The 24,135-nt window shown below is 45.1% G+C and overlaps 1 protein-coding gene across 1 annotated transcript; it reads left to right on the top strand.

Moving 5' to 3' along the window:
- The first annotated feature begins 20,830 nt into the window (after positions 1 to 20,830).
- LOC117581900 (lanC-like protein 3 homolog) lies at positions 20,831 to 22,477 on the top strand. The gene is made up of 2 exons (XM_034269369.1): positions 20,831 to 22,233; positions 22,297 to 22,477. Exon 1 carries the CDS (start codon positions 20,911 to 20,913, stop codon positions 22,168 to 22,170), a length of 1,260 nt encoding a protein of 419 aa, XP_034125260.1. The 5' UTR covers positions 20,831 to 20,910; the 3' UTR covers positions 22,171 to 22,233; positions 22,297 to 22,477.
- Positions 22,478 to 24,135: the final 1,658 nt, after the last annotated feature.

Raw genomic sequence — 24,135 nt, 5'->3', positions numbered from 1 at the left:
GGGAGAAACGGCAGAAAAAGGGAGGAGTGGGGGAAGAAGCAAAAACCCAAATCGAAATATAAGCCAAATAAATTTGCCGTTCAGCAAATGCGCTTTCATAATTAATATGAACAACAAGGACGAGCAGGAGCAGGAGCAGGAGCAGGAGCAAGAGAATTAGAGTCCAGGGAGGAGGAGCTGCCATGACAGCAAATGGAAATGGGAATGAAAATAGAAGCAGGAGCAGGAGCAGGAGCTGAAGCTGAAGTCACTGGCATGACAGCAAAACTTCAATAACTTTGAGTCCTTTTGGCTTCAGGATTGATGTGCATTACATAAGGACTAATCCGAAGGCTGCTGGGCTGCTGCATGAAAACTGCAAACGAAAGCAGAATTGCTAGAAAAACTTCTCCTCGCTCTCACCTCGAAAACATATCGAAAATCAAACAATTGTCTTTCGTACAAGGAGTGGCACACTGGCACACACACAAAACATTCATTCATTGTGTTGCAACGCCCCGCAATTGATGTGTTGTTTCCACCAGAAGGGGCATGGCAGCCAGAAGGAGCAACCAGAGAAGTGAGCAGCAGCAGGAGGGCGGCAACCGGCAAGGCAAAAGCAAAGAAAACTGAGAGAGAGAGAGAGAGAAAGAGAGAGGGAGAGAGCGGGAGCCCATTGCATGGTTTAATCAGCAGCTTACAAGAGTAAACAATGGCCACAAGCAGCGAGAGAAAAAGAGTAAGAGAAGGAGCAAACAAACAAGAAAAGAGAGGGAAGAGTGGGAAGTGGGAAGAGAGGGAAACCAAAGGCAAAGCCAAAAAGTGCACTACGCTATGGTCCATGTCCATGTCCATGTCCATGTCCATGTCCATCCATTCGTCTCGGGCTGGGGCCATTTTTCGAGCCACAACCAAAAATGCGATCCATCAAAATGAAATTGAAATCTTTTGCTCATTTTTGAGCTTCGTCTTGGTGGTGGCGGACCAGATAGGAGGGGGGACTGGGATTTGGATTGAAATTCGCATTTGGCATTGCAGTTTGTCTTTGGCTTTGCCACTGTCTCTGCTGCTGGTTGAATCCTGGCTGCTTCCTTCTTCTCCTTCATCAAGCAGAAGAGCGTTCCCTCCTCCCTCACTGCACGCGCCCTGCCCTCCCCCTGCTCCCACCCTGCGATGTCAATCAATGTCAATAAAACAATTACTGTCACTTGCAGCTGGGGCGGACAAGGACAAGGACGTGGACGTGAACGTGGACGTGGGGATGAGGATGAGGGAGCGAATTTGGACTCTGGTGTCATGTTCAAGAGACGTGCGGTACGGGTGGTAGCTGGGGGAGTGGCTGCGCTGGGATCTGTGGGATCTCTGTGCTCCTGCAGTTGTCGCAGCTGGAGTTTTGAAATCGAAGCAGACAGACAGCAGGCGGGCAGGCAGGCAGGCAGGCAGGCAGGAAGGTGGAAAGGCCACTCAAAAAAACTCCACACAGCCCACACCGATGCCCTTCTAGCCACCCACTTTTTTGTAGCTATCGGAAACACTTCGAAACGTTTTCTCATCGCCTTCGCCTTTCTACAGTGAGTTTCGTCTTCGCTTTTGGGTGGCAAAAGTGTTTGCGGTTGTAACTCTTTCGCCGCTCTCTCCCCCTTTCAATCTCTCTCCTCGCTTTCCCTCTTCGAACTCCTTCACGTAACTTCCCGTTACTCCATTGCCACTGTGACAAATCGTTTGCTTTAGACATGGCCCTGCCATTGGCATAATCGCTTCAGTCATTGCAGTTTCTGTTGCACAACTCAACGGGATTCTGCCTCTACTCCTTCTGCTCCCTCTCTGGCCTTGCTACATTGTGTGTGTAGCTTTGAGATACATTGTCTCCGCATCGAAGTTGCGTTGACAGGCATCGGTGGAGTGGTTGGCTGCAGCAGCAGCAGCTGCATGCATTATACATGAGAGAACCTCAAAACCTGAAGGAGTGAAGGCCCACACAAGTGTGTGGCAGAAGATGAAAGAAACCTTTTGGCAACCCCATGACAAACTTTGTGTTTAGCCAACATTGGAAATTAAAACTTGTGAGGGGAGAGAGAGTAGAAGGGAGACTGCAGACAAAAGTGAGTCGGAAACATCGACAAATCATGAGCAAGTGGAACGGCTCTCCCCCCAACTAGCACGAAAAGTTTTTGCTATCCGAAGCGCCGAAAGGGTTCCCCAGCTCCCACAGCTGCCACTCGAACGAGATTGTGTAACTGTGTGATTGGCTCCAGAAATCACAGGTTTCTGCTTCGCTTTGCTGCTGATGTAAGCTTCAACGATACCAACCGATGATTGAATGGAATTGGCCTTGGATATTGCCCAACACTGACAGTTGGACAGGAGTGGTGGGGGTGACCAATGATTAGGTGACTGTACGTTCAGGTGCGGCAGTTCTGCCGGCTGCCAGACAGATCTATGAACAGATTTTGTGGGGGGTACTGTCGAGGCTTTTATCGGAATTCACACAAGTGCAAGGCTGTTGGAGGAGGTTTTTGTTGCTTTGCTTTTGGCAATGTTGGAAGTTATTTTGGGGGTAAGAAATGAGTTTTGGGAAGACATTTTAGTAGGTTTTATCATCATAACAAATAGTTTGGAATTTGTACTACCACTCCACTTTGGTTTCTTTTCCTGCCATTATTCAACAGTTTGGAATATGCACTGCCTCATGAAACACCTTCAATATTCACCCATTAACCGGACATTTAGTTGGAGTTCTGCCCCCAGAATCCCATGCCCTAATCATTGGCCCATCATCATCTAGTTATCAATACCTATTTGGTCATTCAAGTCATGAGTCCGTTGCTGCATTCTAATTAGTTGATAGATTATTTGGGATGCCTAATACCTGTCTATGGTTCCGCCCCAATCCCCTGCCTCTGCTCCCCAGCAGCCAGCTGGCTTAATTAGTCAATTAGCTAATCATCTTTTGTCCTTGTGCTCCAATCGAATCGTCTGCTCAGTTCAGTTTGTGTCCACCGTTTTGGCCACAAGCTGCTCTCTCCGACTTACCTGCCGATATGAGTATGCATATGCTTAGCCAGAGATACTCCTGTCTGTGGCTGTGTTTTTGTGACATGTTCCCTGGCATGTCCACGGATTGGATCACTGCATTATTCATGGCATGAGGGGGGAATGGAGCGGGGTCTGCCTGCATCATTCGTTTGCCGGGCGAAAGTGACAAACGAGCTGTAAAAATGCTACCACACACACAAAACCAAATGAAATATTCACGAAATTGTCGGAAGGAGCTGCTAAATGAATTATAAAACGTGCAACGAGCACTCTCTCTCGCTCAGGCTGTGCAAGAGCGATGAATAGAGAGCACCTCCCCCTGGCTATAGGTGGGAATAGCAATAGAGATGGTCATAGAGGGGGTTTAGCTGTGGCACACAGTTGTCAATGGCTGATGGTGATGTGACACTCAATGATGATGGATTTTGGCAAAATGCAAAAAAAACACAAGTTGATGTCAATAAAAGTGCAAAAATGGCAGCAGCAGCAGCAGCAGCAAAAAATAGATAAAATGCATGTAAGGAATACTTCGTGTGGAGTGCATTTCGGCTGTGCATAAGTAGAGGGAGAGCTGGAGATAGGGAATGGAGAGCTGGAGAGAGATAAAGGGAGGAGTTTTAGAAAGGGTTGAAGTGCATAAATGTGGAGTAATATTTGGTAACTAAGATTGTGATAAACAAAGGGGATTGTGAGGGATAGACAAATAGACACAATTCTTAGGCTCTCATTTCTGATGGCTCTTGCCTTAAACCCCTGCCCAAGAAAACATTCATTGGACACATCTAAAAACAAAGATTAAAACTCCATCAGAACAGAAATGAAAACTGCACTCTCTACATTCAAAGCGGAAAACTCACTTCCGAGCTCGAAGTTCTGCCCAAAAAGCCTTCTGCCCCTCGACTCAAAACTCCCACAGAAAGTAACAAAATAATCGAGTAATAATGATGCCACTGGCAGGAGCACAGTACAAACATTTCGTCTGCTGCATGCAACAAAGTGTTTTGCCTACAATTTGGCTGGCTGGGCGCAACAATGTCTCCCAATAAGCATTTGCATGCTAAGCTAAATTTTCCGTGTGGACAATGCAGACAAGAAGCAGGAGCAGAGGCGGAGGCGGAGGCGGAGCCTGTGGATGCGACAAAATGCCATAAAGTAGTTGGAGCAGAATGCAGCTGTGGCAGCAGCCACACCAATGGCCAATGGCAAGTGGAGGCAGCAAAGTTGGAGTCGAGGTCGATGGCGGATGTCGCCACTGACACGTAAACTATTTGGCACGCAATGCACTTGGCGACTTGCTGATGTTGACGCACATAAAATGCCAAATGCTGTGAAGGATGTCGATTGGGGCAGGGCAGGAGGTGCTTTTACTCCTTCTTCTACTCCAAACGAAAACCCGCGAAGCAATTTGCTGGCAGCAGCAGCAGGAGCGGCAGCGGCAGCGGCAGCATAATGCGATTTGGGAATTGATTGCGCCAGGCACGAGACAAATGTGTGAGAGGAGTACGGCTGGGTGTCTCACTGGATAGATGGATGGGAAGGATACTCTATTTCCAGACCGCAAGAGCAGGTTCTCTAAAACCACCCATCAACTAGCTCTCAACCCACACCAACAATATTCGTTGCGGTATGGGGAACTCATTTTACGCAAATTACATTTTGCGTTTTCCCTTCCACGAAAATGTGAATCATTTTGTATGGAGTTTTTAATATGCCATTCATCAGCATGTTCTCGTTGGATGGATGGATGGATGGATGGATGGATAGGATGGTGGCCCAGCCACTTGTAGACTGTTTGTAATCCTGTCATTCATTTGTGACTTTATTGACATGGGCCTGGGGTTCGGGCACATCCGTATGGTCACGTGTTGGCAACAATTCAATTTGAAACTCGTAACCCACATACCACCTACCACTCACAGGAGGCACACGACACACCCACAGCTGAAGGCAGGTCCAGCAGTTGGCAGGGGCTGTAGGCGGAGGCGGTGGCGGAGGCCAGCAGCATGACGCACTCTCATTCATTCATCTCTCATGGCTCTCCTCATGCGGCTTCTACTCAGTGGAAGTCTCGTCTGTCCACTCGCCTGTCCCATCATACACTTCTGTTCTGTAACTTGCAACAGCAGCAACAGCAACAAACAGGGAGGGAACAACAAGTAGCAATGTGTGCTCCTGCTGCTGTTGCTGATTGCGTTGACAACATTTTGCCATAGTGTGTCATCTCATAAGCCACATAGAGATGTGCCAATACAAATCAACGCACGGAGGGATAATGGAAATATGGACAATTCTGTGGAGCATTTTGTGCAATTTTAAGAGCCCAAAGATGCAAACAAGCAATTATTTAGTCAATGAATCGAATCAATGTGTGCATGTAAATCTGTAGAGAAGAGTCCACTAAAGGGTCTTTTTGTGAGTATTCTATTCAATCCTTTGATTAAGTTGTCACGATAACACATGGAAGATTTTTAGAATCTTCTTTCGCTCACATTTCCTCAAGAATATACAAGTACATAGAAAACCCTGTTCTTTTTGGCAAATGCTGAAAAATAGAAATATTCCTGTCAATCAACCTTTGCCAGCAGTTATTTATTCAGAAAAATCTTTCAAATTAAATATATTATAATTTCAAGGACTCACGATCATTGGGATCATCTTGGGATTGATTCTGCCTCGCTCGTTGGTGTTTCTGTGAAGAAAATGGTTTAAAAATAATTTCACATGGGAATATCTAGGGATTCCATAAAATGCCCCTCATATCTGTTTATTACAGATTCTGAAAATTCTTAGCATTGTTCATCATATAAAAGTCCGCAGTATTCCATCTTCTCCTCTTATTTCCGCTCAAAATTAACCTCGTGTCACGATTCTTTGTGCCACAACAAGTGGCACAACCAATACAAACCCCCTTCGTTGTTCAGCGCTTTGTCGTGTTGCTTTCCCTTCTGTCGTCATCGGCCTACTACTATATGAAAGACAGCTCGTAAATCACGCAAATGTATGCACCCCTGGGCCACGCCCCCCCCCCCCCCCCCCCCCCCCCCCCCCCCCCCCCCCCCCCCACACATCGATGGTGGTGGACGCCCATATTTACCGTAGCAACAACTGGCAACGACTGGCACTTTTCTGCCAGTGGCAGCGGCAGCCCACCACACAGCACAGGCCTTTGACAGGAGTGGCCCATAGCCCGTCGATCCCATGCCCGTCCCGGCCCGTTTCCAATTTCCAATGGTCCTGGGGTGCGGGGGCAGCATCAACTCGCCATTGTGTTTATGGAAATTCCGGGCATCTTCTCTGTGCCCATCATCATCAGCCTATGGCCCTGTCCCTGTCCCTGTCCCTTTCCCCGTCTCGTTCCACTCAATGTGCTTGCTACGACGTAATTGCAACAATTTTCAGATGACGCATGTTGTGTCCTGGGGTCCACCTACTAGAACATCCTCCAACGTCCCCTGGTTGCCAGGACTATCCCTCTCCCTCTGTGTCTCTCTGTGATTTACTTGTTTGGGTTTTGATTTCCGTTTGATTTGTGCTGGATCCATATCCCCCTCGAAGAAGAGGATCCAAGCGATTGGCAGGCAGGGAGGCAGCCGTAAAGCATCTTTCGTTAATCGCTTCCATTTTGGAGCCAGCCCCCGTCTAATGGTTTAATGAATTCACTGTCTGGCCTGCCATTACCAGTCCCAGCCCCAGCGCTCTCTTTTTACGAGCAAAACACTTAAATGCAATGGTCAAATATATTTCACAATAGAGTGGAAAAGGCGTAGACTGCCGACTGCCGGCTGTAGACTGTAGAGTAGACCCGCCGCTTAATTATGCGCAGGCAGCAGCCAGACACTGAAACTCAAACCCAAACCCAAACCCATGCCATACCCGAAACTGAGTGCCCAAAACCCTGCCAAATCCTCACTCAATCCCTAGCAGCCCATTTCCTCCTCGTTGAGACACGCGTTTACAAGCGTTTCACAGCGCTCCAGCATTTCAGAAATTTGTGCACAAAAGCTCAAAGACAAGCAAAAGCCATTGCCGCATCAACTAACAACAACAATTATTAATGGGTGTCGTTGGGTTGAGTAGCAGCAAGCAAGGGTGAAGGCAATCCCATGGGTGCATGCTCTGTAAAAGCATATTGGCTGAGGGCGTATAGAGTACTCAATGAAATGGCGATCTGTTTCAGCTTTGCGCTAATCCACAGTCGCATATACCCTATGAGCATACGGTAATCGCTAACTGCGATCAGTCAACGCGTCTCAGTTTTTGTCATTCCTGCATTCCACCCCCACGAAGCTGTAAACATAAGTTGTTTATGCTTTGCTTCTACCTGCGAGCATCAGATCAGCAGCTCTTTCCGAAACCAATGTAAATTACAAGAACAACACGAGCACCTTCGTTGACATGATTTCGGGTATGCACGATCGTTCGTAATGGCACAGCTGCAATGCAGCAATGGCTGCAGCAGCACAGCTCCCACTTTAATCTCCCGCACATACACCCTCTTTTATGAGTTCCCTAATATTTCTAGGGTATCTACTGAAGGGTTGTCCGTCTGTTCGAAAGCTACCGCCCCACTGTCCATGGCCACTCTAACTGCTGCTTTGGATGCTGCTTCTGTCCCTCTCATCTATTGAATGTGGCATCAAGCAGAAGCAGCAGAAGCAGCAGCAGCAACAGCAGTTGCCTTACATAAGTAGTCTCTGGGTTGAAGTCCCTGGCAGAAACACAGAACTTGAAGTTGAAGCCAAGGCAAAGCTAAAGCAATAACAGAAACAGAAGCAACAGAGCCAGAAACAAAAGCAGAAACATAATCAGAAGTAGAAGCAGCAGCAGTAGCAGAAGCTTTTCCCTTCATGGGTCTGGTCTGGCATTTTCCATAAGGACTTTATTACTTTTTCATTTCGTTTCATTTCGTTTTAATTTTATTATGAGCCAAAATGGCAATGGCACTTTACCACTGGACCAACGCTCGAGTGGATGATGGGCGGGTTATGCTTCCACTCTCACTCCACTCACTTTTCTGTCTCTGTCCCTTTTACAAGCGTAGAAACAAGCGTAAGACAGAGCGAGATACAAGAAACAAGTGTCCAAAAAACAAAGGGAATTATGCCAATGAGAATGGAGATGAGAAATACTTCTCCAGAGAGAGCCCAGAGGGGAAGTACGATGATGTTGTTTCCACTCCTCTCCATTTCTGCTGTTGCTGCTGCTGCGAAACAATTTTTAATTAAATTTTGTGTGTATTTTATACAAATATGAATAATTATTTATGGCAGCAGCCACACAGCTACAGCTGCAGATACAGATACAGATACAGATACAGATACGAATGCAAACGCACAGATACAGCCATATAAATATGCGTTGCGTTGCGTCGGTGGCAGTTAATGCCAACCAGGCTGGCAGCTATATGTATTATCTTCTGTCTTAAAATAGAAAATGAACATAAGGCATCCATTTGGCATGTCCTTTATGGGCAGGGGGGAACGGGAAACGATTAATTGTCGAGGCTTTGGCTCGGCTTGGCTCAAAGTGTTGCTCTGCATTTAAATTGCAGATGATTATTTAAATTTCTCATACAATTTACATAATGAAGGTCGTCTCTTCACTCTCTCACTGCTCTCACTCCTTCCCCGAATGTTCTGCTCCTCAAATTAATCAAACAAATTGCTCTCACTCGCTCTCCTTCTGGGCCTCACGATTCCCATCTCGTGATTCTGGTCATACCGAATGGAAAGATTTTTGGTTATTGGAGCAGTCCGCGTCTTTTCCTTCAAAATGTAATTTGCAAAATTATTTGCTTTCAATAAAATGTAGACACTGTGTGTGTGTGGGCTGGTTGGAAAAGCTGGCAAGTAGATGGAGCTTTTCCTTTTTACTGCTTAGCTCAGCTCAGCTCAGTCCAGACATGTGCACACTTTTCCACTGGGGAGTTCTGCGAATCCATTTATCTATTCATTTCCACAAATTGAATGTTTTTATATTTTTGCATCCTAGAACTTACAAGTGTCTTGGCAGTTAATCAAAAGTTAATTTAATGTTGTAATTTCGTAATGGAAATCAATCTCTTAAATGTGAAATATTTGAAATGGATGAAACGATTATGTTTGGAGCAAAAATAAGCAATACCAAAGGAATGATTTAGTAGATAATTTGCTAGATTTGACGAATATTTAAATTCCATCAGTTAGTACATCCCACATTAAAGCTTCCAGTTCAAACACTTTCCCATTTATTTTTTTATTTTTTTTTGTGGTAGTAAAATTCCGGAATTATATGCCAGAACATCCTCCCCACCCACGCTAACAAATATCAGGCACAGCCCTTTGCCATGCACATTGCAAAATTTCAATCAGTTTTCGCATTTCATTTCGAATCATCATTTGGCATAGGCAGGGTCCAGGGTCCAGGGTCCAGGGTGGGCCTACTAAGAGGCTTTTTGTATGGCAATTAGCTTAATTCTATTAAAATTCGCTGCGTCCAAAAGTATGCATCAGCAGACTGATGAATGCCCCGTTTGTTGGCATTTGTTGCTGAACATTTGTTCTAGATCGCGTGGGAGGAGGGAGGCAGCTGACTCTTCTGTGTGTTCCCTCCTCCAGCTGCTGCTTTGGCTTGTAATATAATATTATGTATTGGCCGCAGCACACAATGATTATGATTACTATTATTATATGCTTTTTTTTTTGTGGGTAAATGGCAATGTAAATGCCATGAAAAATATCAATTTGCATTTAGCAGCATATTAATTGAATTTTGTGTTTTTGTCATTTTGTCTATATTTTGGGGTCTGATGATTTGTGTGTGACTTCCTCTCTGTTGCTTTGTGTCTTTCTTTTGTGCATTTCGTATCATAATTGGAATATTTATTTTTCATTTCATTTTGCAATCATCAAACCACAGCGCGACCCCTACTGTCGGTTTTATTGTCATGTAAACTGCCATTGGCACACACTCTTCACACACAGCACACACACACACACACACAGATACAGTTACACCACACAAAGGTAATTGTCATTCATCGTCTGACCGTCTGTCTATCTGTCTGTCTTGGCGCCGTCCTGTTTGCCAGTTTGCCACACTTTTGCGTTAATTATGAGCCAAAATCAACGCGTGGCAAAAATTCCTTTGTCTCCTCTCGCTCTGCTCATCATATATGCATGCGTGTGTGTGTACAGTGTGCACACATATCCCTATAAATATGTATGTGTAAGATGGTTGTGCTTTGCTTTTTGTACATTTGTTTTCGATTAGCTGCAAGCGACAAAGTCAACAAATCAATGCAACTCAAACAGCGACAGTGGCAAATAGATTCCAAGAGGAGCGCAGCCACAACACATGCGGGAGAGGGGCCAACTGTGTGTGTGTTTTGTGTGCCCCTTGGGGCAGACATTTTACTGCTCTAAATTCCATTTACTTTGTTACTGCACAACACCGAAAACAACACTACAAAAATATACAAACATATATCTATCATTCGCAAATGTAACCAAACCAGAGACCAGCACAGCGCAGCACTCCCAGCCCTTTGGGGGCAGAATGTAGCATACAAAGTTGCAATTAGCGTGTTGCAAATCGAACATTTTGCAATTAATTATAAAGCATGGCAAAGAAATCATTTTGCCGGGCAAACAAAGGATGAATCAAATGTGATTGCAAAGGATAGCAAATAGTTGAAATAGAAATAGGAAGACAGAGACAGAGCCATAGAAAGAGAGCAGACAGTCGCTTGCAATAAATTCTACTTTAATTTCGGAGCCTTGCAGTTGCAAGTGCGAGGTGAAAGCATTTAATGAGGTTTATGGTCATTAATAATTGCATAGCGGATGAACGATCGAACGATTGACGATTTAATCGGTTAACGTTTGGCAATAAATATTTTTAATAAATATTATTCATGGATGGTAAATGCATGCCTTGGGGTAGCTTGATGTCGATAAGTAGCAGTTGGACTTAAATTAGTCTTCTTTGTCTCTCTGTTTAGACTCTGTTTAGAGGCTTTTAACTTTTAACTTTAACTTTTTTCTTAGTTTTCTAACATTATTTTGTTTTTCTTTTAATTGTCCCGTTTTTTGTTTGTAAATTTATTTTTTAATCTTTTGGTATTTTTTGGTATATAGTTTCAGTATTTTCTAGTATTTTCTAGTATTTTCTAGTATTTTCTAGTATCTTATCATATTAAGTACAAACACCATAGCCCACTCTTTACTTTCCAACTCCTCTCCCACCAACTCAAATTTCTCTATAATTTCGCCACATTGATGGATCTATTTGACTAACCATAAACACCTCCTTTGCCAAGGATTATCGCCAACTCATTATCCGCACCCCACTAGACGGTAAGAACGTCGTGAGCTACGACGAGTGAGTGCGAGTACGAGTGTTCCCATAGAGCCGTTTTCCATTTATCCGCACAGCCTCAAGCCATGTCCTCTTGCCATGATTTCCCCAGATGGCACTTAAGGCTCTTAAGCGCGCGCGAGAGCTGGGCTGAGGAGTGAGAGGGGAAAGCAAAGCAGCAAAAGAAATCCCCACATAAATAAGAGACGGAACGAGAAAACATACACAGATAAATGTGAAGAAAACATGTGTACTCCGTCGTCGTCGTCGTCGTGTGCTTCGCATATAAATAAAAATGTCATCAAAAGCATTTAAAAATTTGCAAAATGCGAAATACAAAATGTGGCAAATAATTCAATTTTTTGTAGGGCACAGACAAGTCATAGAAATCTAAGGAAAATGCATGGCAAATATTCGCAATTTTCCATGCAGAGATTCTGTACGAAGGGAAGGCAGCCAGCGGCAGAAGTTGGAATTATGACGATTAGATTATTACGCATACTTGACGACTTATGCGATTAAGAACAAATAGTGAAATAAAAGCCGCAAACGCAGTCCCAAAGGAGCGACTGCCATGCAGAGGGTGGGTGCTGTGTGTTGCAGCATGCATCTCCGAGGGGTTGCTGGTTGCCACAAGCGGAAAATTGTTATTGTAGAAAACATCAAAAGCAGGGTCAGTGAGACAGAGAGAAAGATGATGTTGTCATCCCTCAGTGGCAGCAGCAGAACCTGAACCAGCATCCCCTACTCCCTTCCTCCAAAAATGTATACAGAAAATACCAGAATCATATTAAAAAATGCCCCAATGCTGAGGCAACCGTCAAATCATCTACGGAATTGTCATCAAATGGAAAGCTTCCCAGCAGCTAAGCTGCAACGCGTGGCTGACTTTTTTTTTTGCTGCTCCGTGGTATTATTTTTTTATTGTCATCATTTATGGCTAGGAGAGGGCAAACCCCTTTTCCTTTAAGCCGCAAGGAAAATCAATGACTCGTACTTCAGGCGACTGCTCTCTTGCAATTAGCACAGATAAAAGTTAGGAGCAAAAACGGAAACCATTAAAGCATTAAAACTTGAATTCAATTTAAAACCAGCTGGCGATATTTTTTGATCCTTTAATATCTGTCTTTAATGCCTGACTAAGCCTCAAAGAGGGCGGAGCATTTGTCAAAACAGAAAGAATTATGAGCAGGACTCGTATGGGGTTTTATTTGGGTTTGGGGTTGGCTTCTGGGTCTTTGGGTTGGAAATGATATGCCATTTATCTTCGGGGGGATTTTTATATAGTATTTTGGGATTTGTTTGGTTTTAGTGCAGCCAAATAGCACGCTTATCAGTACATAGTAGAAAAATCAATACATTTTCCACATTTTTCTTTGATTTTCGCGGAGATTTTGTGCACATTTTTGTGATTTTAGTTAGTGCGGAAAAAGAGAATTTGTGATTTTAAATTAGATTTAGAATGCATTTGCATTGTTTCATTAATGTTTTGTCTCTGTAAAACACTAAAATTTCTTTTAAATTAAATGTATAATGTTTACACAATTTTTAAACATTTAAAAACTGATTTAATAACTGTTGCCTATAATTTTTAGAGCATTTTTCGCAGTTCTTTTGGAATATCCTCAAATAGTCAACTATAATATTAGATTATCAGTTATTTTTTCATCTTTTTAAAAGAGAAAATTGTCTCTTTTTTCCGCAGCAAATAAAATACTAAGATTTGGCAAGAACCTTCGGTGGAAATTAAAATTAAATGTTCAAAAATTGTTTTAGGTATTTATATGCTTAAATGGTTTTGATCTTTTAAGAACTTCTGCGCTGCTGAACTTCTCTTCCATTCTTAGCGTGTACATTTATTTAAGTTCCAAGTTCCCAAGTCTAGCCATGTCGGAAAAGGACATTGCACTTATCGCAACACTTCTTTGGCCGCCAATTTGGGTGTCGCGACAGTTTTTGTGTGGCCTGCGGCTGCTGATTGGCACGGGGCTGGGGACCTGGCAAAATGGCTTCTTGGGGAGACCCACTCCACAAACCACACACTCTCCACCCACCCACTCCTGTTACTGTGCGTCCTGTGGCTGTGTTCTGCCTGCCTTTTGTTTGTTTGAGCATTTAAATTGAACAAGTTGCCCATCGATTGTCGTCGATTGCCGTTTCGAGTGACAATCCTTGTCGTTGTCGTTGTTGCTGCTCTCTGGTTGCTCCTCGGGGCGGGCGTGTTAATAAATCGAGTGACTCTCATGTGTCGATAATTATGCCATTGATTGCTTAATTGCAATGCATATGCATTGGACATGCCCCACCCACCCTTTTTGCGGCAGGGAGGATCTCCTTTCGGTATGTGAGAGGGAATTCCCCGAGCGGCTCGTCCTGCAATTTAATTGCAAGCTTAAAGTACACACTCAGGACACACCGAAGAAGCTGAGGACTCGGGATACGGCGAACTGGATACGGGAGAGACCATGTCGCTGTGTCGCTGTGTGGCACTTTGCATGCATTTCATTTTAATTTAATTTTCAGCCGCCTTTTGCTTTCATCTTGCGCCTCTGCCAAAGGACACTTAGCAGAACGACAGTCGACAGGGCTCGAGTGTCGAGCACATGTGTGGTGTGTGTGTGTGTGTGTGTGTGGCATGTGCAACAACTTGAATTATGCACATGAGACTTGGCAGGCAGACCCACAGGGCAGGCAGGCAGGCAGGCAGACCCACAAAAGTGCTGCTGCTGCCTGCGGGCGACCTTCAACAATTTAACCAAATACGCAGGCAGCACCAGCACTCGTATTCGCACTCGTCCTTCCTCACGAATCAACATAATGAAGGATCCTGCAGTGGCAGCTGTAACTGCTACTGGAGCTTCTGTCTCCTGTAGCTGCTCCTTCTGCTCCTCCTTGCTGATGATGATGGAATAATGAAGAAGCTCTCGTGAAGATGCAGATAATGGAATGCCAATCAGCATTGGGACAGGCAGGGGGACAGGCACGGGACAGCAGCAGGAGAAGGTGATTGCAAGTGTAAAATGAGAAGGGATCGTAATTGGTTTATTCAAAAGAAAATGGATGCTTGCTTTTCTCTGGTCTGGAATATTCATGTGCCGATGGTTTAATGGAGCGTCTGCCACTTCTGCTTTGAGCAGAGGTAAGACAAATTGTGTACACGAAAGATATTCAATATTTAATTCATGTCCAATGCATTTTTGTAGACAACAGAATGAAGAACTGCTCGACAATGGTATAGAAGATAATGAAGAAAAAAGCTTCAACTTGTTGCCTTTCTCCTGCTCATGTCTCAAATCTAGTTAGATTGGCTCATAATTAAAACCCCGCATCTAAAACTAACTATCAAATGCATTCACATTAGACATTCAGCCACTAGATGACACATAGAAACAACCACAAACCACAGGAAGACAGAGACAGAGTGAGAGATCCTTCTGCATATGACAGCCATTTCCGGAGCTGGAGCCGGAGCCGGAGCCGTCATTTAGTCACACATTTTGACCCACCGATGCCATGAGCGCTTGACAGCTTGACACACTCGCATTCACATCATTCAAATTATTCACTGTACCGAAAATACTCGCACTTGCAGTTCGATTCATTGACTCCTCAACACACACACAGGCACAGAATAACACTCTGACATTTCGGTTTATAAAATAATTACACTCTAATTGCAAAAGTGACTGCGGTTGAGGGTAGGACACTCCAAAAATAATGCCCAAAAGGGGGCTGCACATAATGAGTGTTGCAACACACACTCACACGTGGAAGGGTTCTTTAGCTGTAGGCCTATAGTTGGTGCCTGATTTAGTCGCCTCTAATGCAATCAACTTGATTGAGTGCTGTGCAACATGGCACCCACCAATCGCTGCCTACACAGCCTCCAACCCACAGTAAACCCTATCAAATGGTGGAAATTCAAATATTTATTCTATTCAAAAAATTACGCCAAAGAACTGCTGGTTTTTCTTTCGGAACATATTCAATTTCCACCGCTAATGTCCACAATTGTTCGGCGAGCGGCAGAGCATAAAGAATTTTCCACTTATGCATGTACATATGTATGTAAATATGTACATTGGTGTGTATATTTACACACTTTTCCAATGGTCTGTTCATAAGCTTTTTTTAATGCATTTTGCTGCCACATTTTTCATCCGTGTAGTCGGAGTAAAACGCAATTCTAGCGAGGAGACTGAAAACATTGTTAATTGTATACATAAAACCCCAAAAATGTGTTGAGAGAAAAGGAAAAGCAAGGGCAAGATGGGTATCGAAATCGTGAAATTAAATTTCATGTAGAAGGAGCTTCCAATGGAGATTGATGGACGGACGCGCTAGAATGGAATCTTTTCAAATGGGATTTTTGGGATGCAGCTAAAAATAACATTCGCTTTTTGGTTGAATATTTGAAGTGAAAGTAATCAAGATTGCATGTGGCAGAGTTAGAGAATGCATTTTGAGGGTAAAATGTTAAGTTAAGATGGAAAAATGCAAAGAAAAAGAAAGATAGAATTTCCTTTTTTTTCTAGAGAATATTCTTGAGAGGCGCTGATGCGAGGAAAATCAAATGAAAGTCAATAATGGGTGTACATATAATCTTAAAGCAAAAGCAGATTTGCATTTTTCATTATTTCTACCTTAAACTTCCCATAACAGAGATTTTTTCACGTAGTATTTACCTCAAAGAGTCGAAGAGTTCTAGCATTATGCAATTCAGAATCTAAAACAGTTCGTAAAAGTTATTCTGCTTTCCCTCTCTTCTTTCCCCTTTTTGCAAGCGAAGTGAACGCATTGCATAGATTTTGTTTTTGCTTTTGCCCTTTTTACCTGCTCTGCCAAAGCTTGTCTTTTGTGTGTATGTATGTATGTATGTTTGTGCACGATCTTGCGTTCGAGAGATATGCTCTGCATCGCGTTCGGCTTTGCTTTTCTCTATCTCTCTCTCTCTCTCTCAAAGCTTTACGCTCTCCTCTCTTGCATTTTGCTTATCTGCAAAGAGTGTTATTGTTGTTGTTGCAGTTTTGTCTGTTCCGTTGCGCTCCGAGTCAAACGAAAGTACAAAACAGGCAACGAACACAGCGAAGAATAAGGAAAGAAGAGGGTGGGTCAGTGAGCAAGAGATCCGTTATGGATTCTTCGATTTTTGTTTACTGTTTCTTTGAGTGCGGATTTCGCATTGTTACTAGTTAAACTGTAACTATAAAATCTTCAGAGAAACGAATGTGTCAGAGATTCTTATAGGAAAACCATCATCAAATAGGTTCAATTAAAACTTTTAAACTGTTCAAATCCATAAATATTTTCACTGTAAAAAAGTAAATCTCTAAAAAGTGTTTTCCTTATTAATTCTTTAACTTAACTTCACCTTAAATGCCACCCTTTGACGCTGTTTCAATTTTCTCACCTCACCCAAATTCATATTTAATTCATCTGCCGCCCGTCCAACATAAAATCTCACCCAAGTAATCTCCACTGTAGCACCTACAGCATGCAACAGTAGCATGCCTCGTGGCTTGGCTTGCCACTGCTGCTGCTGCCTGCCTCGATGTGTGACGCCGCGGACAGTACGTGGCCATAATTAAATGTCGACATGCAACACGGAATGGCAACGGGAGAGAGGGAGCAGCAGAGATTCTTTTTCAGGGGTTTGGTTTAGGGAACGCGAACCATGCGGCCTCGAACGGTCGCTCGCCTGAGGGGAAGTTACTCCATGGAAAAGGGGTTTTCCATCACGAGTAGCACCTCTTTCTCACTCACTCACTATCCCTCTCTCTTTCGCGCACTCTCTCTGCACGTAATGATGTAATAAAATCATTTCACACCTCATGAAATGTCGGCAATTTCCGTTGAAATTCGATTGAACTTCCGCTGGGGAAGTGGCAATAGGCAGAGGCGTGTGGGCTGTGCCTGTGCCTGTGCCTATGCCTGAATCCTGTTACTGGTAGTGGTCCTCGTCCTGGTCCTGCTGTGCCTCGTTCTGGTGTGTGTGCACTAGTGGACTTGGCACGACCCATGGCATGCATGTACGTGGCATGTATATCATTATGCTCCCACACCCGCACTGCCTGCCACACGGCCACTCGGAGGAAATACATTCCGAGACTCCCAGCCCAGCCATGGCCCGCTCCTGCTCCTGCTCCTGCTCCTGCCACACATTCGCTGACGTTTTAATTTTATTCGTTTGCGCCACTCCCCCCCTTCACCCGCTGGACTGATGCGCAGCACAAAAAAGAAGGAAATTCCCGGACTCAAAATTGATTGAAATGATATTGCAAAGGCGTGATGGAAGCGAAAGCCCACAAGGCAGCGTACCCCAAGGGCAGGGAGCGAGGAGCCAGCAGCAGAGTCTCATCATCACTTTCTCGCTCACTCCCCTTCCCTCTACTATATTTCTCTTCCCCCCTCTTCGTGCGTGTGGGCTGATGCTGATCCATCGCCTCTCTCTGCATCGTGCTGCTGGTCTTTTCCATTGAATCGTAAAAAACACAGGAAATCATTTCGTCATTCCATAAATTGTTATGTCGTAAATCTCTGCAATCAAATGGACTACACACACACAGACACACTCACAGCTGCTTTGTCTATGTGCCTGTGTGCGTGGGTGTATCTGTGTGTGTGTGGTTTCGTCCTTGAGCCTGTCTCGTATTTCTTTTCTTGTCTGTGACCAAATTTGTTGCCTCTGCCCTAGCCTCAGCCTGGCCTCTGCCTTGGGGTTCATTGTGTGAGTTTCGTGTGAGCAGTGATTTGGCCAACTAACCAGAAAGCGGCTGGGCAGACCACAGATGAGACCCTTAACCCTTAAGTGAGGTTAGTGGGTGTGGCACACAGAGAAGGCATTTACCTAATTCAAGTGGAAAAGTGTGTGGAAATAGTGCGGCATTTCTTTTGCTATTCATTACACAAAATGTGGGAAAAATAAGTTACCCAAACTTACCCAACAAAATCGTATTTTATTCTATAATAAGACATGTATTTAGATCATTTTTGGATCGAAATCCTTCCAGGAATAGGCTTGATAAAGGTTTACAATTTAATCCGATATTCCATGAATTTACCTGAAAACAAACACACAGAAAAACAATATTTAGTATTACATTTCCAACGGAATTAATAATAAATAAAAAGCTGTACAAATTCATCAAAACTTAAGCAATAAAATGTACATTTTCCCGGTATTTAAGGATTCCCAGTAGACAGAAGGAGCTCCTACAGTTCTGGGCTTCAACCCAGTGAAACTTTATTATCATTCCACTCATTCGTATAGGCAGCTACATATACATACTTTTCTTAAGAAATGGCCATATTTTTCAATGAATTTCTTACCAGCTGCAGTCCAGTTCCTTCGCTTAGAATTCCTCTCCACTTTTGTTTCATTTCCATTGCTAATTTGTCACCTAAAACTGCCAATCCCAATCCTATTGCGAGTGTCTCTGCCCCCAGGCCGCACTTTCTTCATCTTTCACCTTCTCGGAATGACCACAATCAACCCAAATGATCAGTGAAACGAGCGTTGAAAGCCAAAGAGAGAGGCAGAGACAGAGGCAGAGTGCAGCTCTGTGAGCTCTGGTGACCGCATGAGGGTTAACAAACAAATCAAAAGCTTGGCCAAAAGAAATCCCACACAGACACACAGCCGCTGGTTACAGACACTGCCGCATGATGGCATGTGGCATGCGGCATGTGGCAGGTGTGTGTGTGTGTGTGGCATAGATTTGTACATTTACTTATATACATAGTACAGGTGTCAGGACACGCCTCGTTTGCTATGTGGCGCACGTGCAACTTAACCTCAAAAGAAGCGACAAGAGAAAGCAGAGAAAGTCGAGAAAAGAAGCAGAAGAGGAAAAGGAAAAGGAAGAAAATTTGGGGCAGAGTCCACATTCACACAGTTGGATGTTGCAGACAAGTCCCGAAAAACGGATGTGTAGTTCATAAATTTCGTCAAATGGCAACAGAAAAATGAACTTGTCGGTTGTCGTCCTGCCGCTCCTTCTCACTGCTCCTCCTACTCCTCCTACTCCTCTTTCTGCTTTCCTTTTTTCTTTGGCTGCTTTCTTGACCAAAGAAAAAGCAATGCCCAAGCAAGTCATCTTGTGGCCAAAATCATAAATATCAACCAAAACAGCGAAAGGTCCTTCGGATTGGCAGGTGAATTTGTCATGTATGCCCACACTCCCCCTTTTTTTCACTGCCCTCTCCCTCTCCCTCTCTCTCTCTCTCTCTTTCCCTTTGAGCCATCATCCACTTTCCTGGCCATTAGTCAAAAGTCTGACGAGACACACCGAGAAGGAGCCCCACACACACACAGAAGGGCTGCCACCGAGGGCTATATCCTTTGCAGGGCCATTAGTTGTTGCGCAATTTATGGACCCAACGCATACCCCTGCCCGTTACCCGTTATATTTTCAATATAACGGAACTATTAAAGCAGTTAAATGATAAATTATGCGCCTGCCGCACAGACAATAAGCCAGCAGTTCGCGCGTTCCTTCTGGCGGGGAGCAAAGTCAATGCCGTGAAAGCTTTTTATGATGACGCACTTCCGACTCGACTCAAGCCCCCTCCCCGTAAAATGCGCCAACTGTTTGTCTGACTGTCTGGCAGTGTCCCACCCCCCCCTTTAAGCCCAGTGCTCTTCCCCTTTGGTCAGCTCGTTGGTTCCTCTGCGGGCGTGCGCTTCAATTGCGACTTTTATGGCACATCAATCGTCGCAGACATCCTTCGTGCCCGTCCTGTCGTCGCTCCATCGCCGGAGAAGCCGTTAACTTTTATTGATTTCAATGGCCCAGGATTTGCTCAGTGATTGTCCAGGCTGGCCACACACACAGGACAGGACTGGACAGGACTGGACAGGACAGTGTCCAGCCGGCAGCTCATGAAAGTGCCTTCAACGCCTTTTGACTTAACCGCCACATCGCTTTGTCTTTCCTTTTGCAACTATCACTCCCCTCCCCTTTCCACTGAAGGTCATTAAGTCAAGCTGTGGACATAAATAAGCCGCAGGACATTGAACAACTTCCCCGTTTTCCCCGTTTCCTGTGTGTGGCCTTAAGGTGTTTGAGCCGGGCTTTGGAGTCTTCGTTTCTTTTGGGTCTATTAAAGTGCTGTTAAAAGTGCTTTTCAAAAGGGATTTGAATGAGTAATCAAAGTTAAAGGATTGCACAATAATAAAATGAGTGGGTTAACGAGGGATCAGGGGGATCTTTCGGTAGAAGATATATGCAAAGAGGCAAATAGATGGGGAGCAGAGGAAGGAGAGAAAACTGGCGGCATCCAAGTAATGGAAAGAGCGAAGCGAAATGCTATTGAGTAGATAGTTCCATGAAGAAACGAAGAGGAACTTTGTGAGACGCGTCTAAGGCTGCGTCACTATTTTTATCCGCTTGGGCACCCTTACAGCTTAGCCTTATAAAAAACTGTACGGAAAATTCATCTAGTAGTCCTTAACATTCGCAGCATGCAAAGCCTGAACATTTGGGTAAAATTGTTACTGGCTCAAATAACTTCAAACTAAATCCCGCTGCCTTACAAAACCCACAAATCTTCTCCAACATGGACATTCGGTACTTCAAGAACCTGTACCCAGACTTCCCCAGACAAGGCGATTTTTTGTTGGATGAAGAGCGCGTCAAGGACCTGATATCGTCGTACGTAAAGACCATTCTGGCAGAGTGTAAGCCGCAAGTTGAGGATCGTGGGGATGTGTATGTGGGCAATGCCGGCATAGCCTACATGTTCTGGAAGCTGCAGCGCAGCGACCGCACCCGGCAGCTGTTCCCCACAGCCTTGCAGCATGCCGCAGATTTTATTGGCAAGGCCAAGGCCAATGCCGAGCGCATCAGGAAACGTTCGTCCTTGCAGTGCTATTCCTTTTTGTGTGGCAATGCCGGGATCTATGCGGTGTCTGCCGCCATCTCTGCGGCACTCAACGACACCGAGGAGCTGTCCACGGATGTGGCAAACTTCAAGGCTGCGATGCCCAAGGGCGACTCCGACGGCGGCTACGATGAGCTGTTGGTGGGTCGAGCGGGCTACCTGTCTGGCTGCTACTGGCTGAATGACACGCTGCCCGGGCAGACTATCCCCGATGAGGATCTAATTTCCATTTGCCAAATGGTCGTGGCCAATGGTCGCGAGTACAGCACCAAGAACCACTCCCCCTTTCCGCTGATGTACGAATTTCATGGCACGGAATATTTGGGTGCGGCTCATGGAGTCTGCGGCATTATGCACATGCTCCTAGAGAGTCCCTGGTTTCGGCAGCATCCCGGCATCGAGTCTACCGGAATGCCATTCGGACTCTCCACTCCCTCGGACGTGTTGCACGATGTCAAGCGCACCGTAGACTGTTTGCTGACGTTGCAGGATGCCGAAGGGAACTTCCCTGTGGCCCTGCAGGATGGCAGCGAGCGGAAACTGGTGCACTGGTGTCATGGTGCACCTGGGACCGTCTATGTGCTGGCCAAGGCTCACCTGATCTTCAAGAAGGAACGCTATCTGATGGCCCTGCGCTGCTCTGCCGATTTTGTGTGGCGCCGCGGTGTCCTGCGCAAGGGTCCTGGCCTCTGTCACGGTGTCGCCGGCAATGGTTATGTTTTCTTGTTGCTCTTCCGTTTGACCCATAATATGATGTACCTGTACAGAGCGCACAAATTCGTGGAGCTGCTGAGCAGCGAGGAGTTTAAGCAGAAGGCACGCACCCCGGATCGCCCTCACAGTCTGTTCGAAGGCGTGGCTGGGACTGTTTGCTATTTGGTGGATTTGCTGCAGCCAGATCAGGCACAATTTCCATTTATGGATGTCTTTCATTAGGAAAAACTGTACCCAACACTCCATAAATACTCCAAAAACACAGCACACCTGCCAGTACTCAAGGTAAGTCTCCGTAGAGCTCTTCCCTTCTGCGTTAAATTAACTGAACATTTTCCCGTCTTAAAGGCCAGACCGAGCTTGTCCTCCCTTGAGGTTCTTCCTTTACTTCGCAAATTAATCAAAAACCAAAACCAAAGCCTGATTATTGTATTCCTGGACACATCGCTGCCATCGAACTTACTGGCATTTCTGTGGCTGCCAACTTGAAGGACATTTTCGGTGAATAAACACTGAACATTAACGCTCATTGGAGTGTGTTCTGAGTGCTGAGTGTTGCATGTGTTTTGCTGTTGCAAGTAGTTTGTGTAGTGCATTGTGCCTGCCGCTTAGTGGTCGACTAATGCTGTAGCTTAGCAGGCAACCAGAAAAGGGTTCCTTGTGCCTGGTGTTTTGTGTAATTAACAGGGGCATTCAAAGGCCCCACCTTCATGCCCCACTCCCTGCTGGTGTGCAGTCTGCTTGCCTCTCCCGCCTTGCGGTTGCCAGACACAGATTTCAAAGTGAAATTTAGCCGAGGAACTGTTTAAATGCATTTTCCCACTCATTTGCAGGAGTGAACAACTTGAACAGAGAGACTCTCGGGGGTGCACAGACAGACAGAGAGGAGTGATGGAGAGCCAATTCCCCAGACAGTCACAGGCAACATGCAACATGTCAATTAGTCGCAAGTTTTCTTCTATTTTGTTGGCCAGCAGCTGCCAATTTTAATCTTACCAATCCATGAACCCTGTACTGGCTCTGCCCCCAGACCTTTAGCTTGTTGCACACAGACTCAAAGCATTTTCATGTCACTGCAACAAAAAGCGAAGAGTGTGGCAAAGAGGCACAGGAGAAACAGCAGTAAAAACCAAGTGAAAACTTTTCAACATGTGTTGGCAAGAAGGCAAAAAAAATGTCGAAGAAAACTCCTTAAAAGTTGTGTGTGGGTGGGGCTGAAGCTGAAGCTGAGGCAGTTGGAAAAAGGTGCCAAGTGGCAGGTAATAATCTATGCATGTGTGGGTGGCCAAGTAGAAGTTTCTATGTGTGTGTGGGGGTGAGCTTTTGGTCGACACTTGGCAGCACTTTACATTTATTGTGGCATTGGCAACGAGTAGAGAAGAAGTCACAGGACGCCGAGGCACGAGCTCCGAACTGAGGAATGCATTTGAAAGTGCCTGTCATGGCAAAGGCATGGGGGGGTTGGCTGTAAGCTGTCTTAGTTGCTTATTATGCAACCCCCCAGTGCCGCCCAGCAGCAGCAGCTCCAGAGCCCCACAGAGTCATCGTCGCCTGAGCGTGCGGAAATGAGCAGCTGCCTTGGCCTGCAGCGCACACTCTTTCGCTCTCTCTCTCTCTCTCTCTCTTTCTCTTTTTCCACTTCGCTTTCTCAGAGACTTTCTCCGTGTTCAAGTTTAAGCCTGGCCAACAGCAGTTTCCCCTTCGACTCACTTGGCGCTAAGTAGTCGAGCAGCAGGCGAGTGCAATGAAATTTTAGCTGCAGCCTCCTAGATCCTTTAGCTACTAAGTCAAACCCATACACAGAGGCACACACAGCAGTGCCGTAAGAGAAGGCAAGCAGCAGCCATTTTTTATCATCATCCGGAACTCGTTGACAAACGGAAGCGACGAGCCGAAGTGCCAGTAGAGGCGAAAGAGAGAAGGGAGGGAGGAATGATGATTGTAAAAAGGGCGCAGGATAGGGGGCAGAGCTGTTTGGGGTGTTGCCACTCCAACTCTGCGACTCTCCACTCTCCACTCTCGAAACGGATATGACCGAAATCGCATGGCCATTGCTTATAATTTTACATTTGGAAACTACACTTTGGAGCCACTTTCACAGTTGTAAGTATGTGCTTACTCATACATCGAACGATGCGATTATACTGCTGCCACACAGGCGAGCACCGAAAGGGATGCGATACTCTG

This window comes from Drosophila guanche, unplaced genomic scaffold (genome assembly GCF_900245975.1).
Source record: "Drosophila guanche unplaced genomic scaffold, DGUA_6, whole genome shotgun sequence".
Classification (NCBI taxonomy): domain Eukaryota; kingdom Metazoa; phylum Arthropoda; class Insecta; order Diptera; family Drosophilidae; genus Drosophila; species Drosophila guanche.
This window is presented reverse-complemented; position numbering and strand designations above follow the sequence as displayed.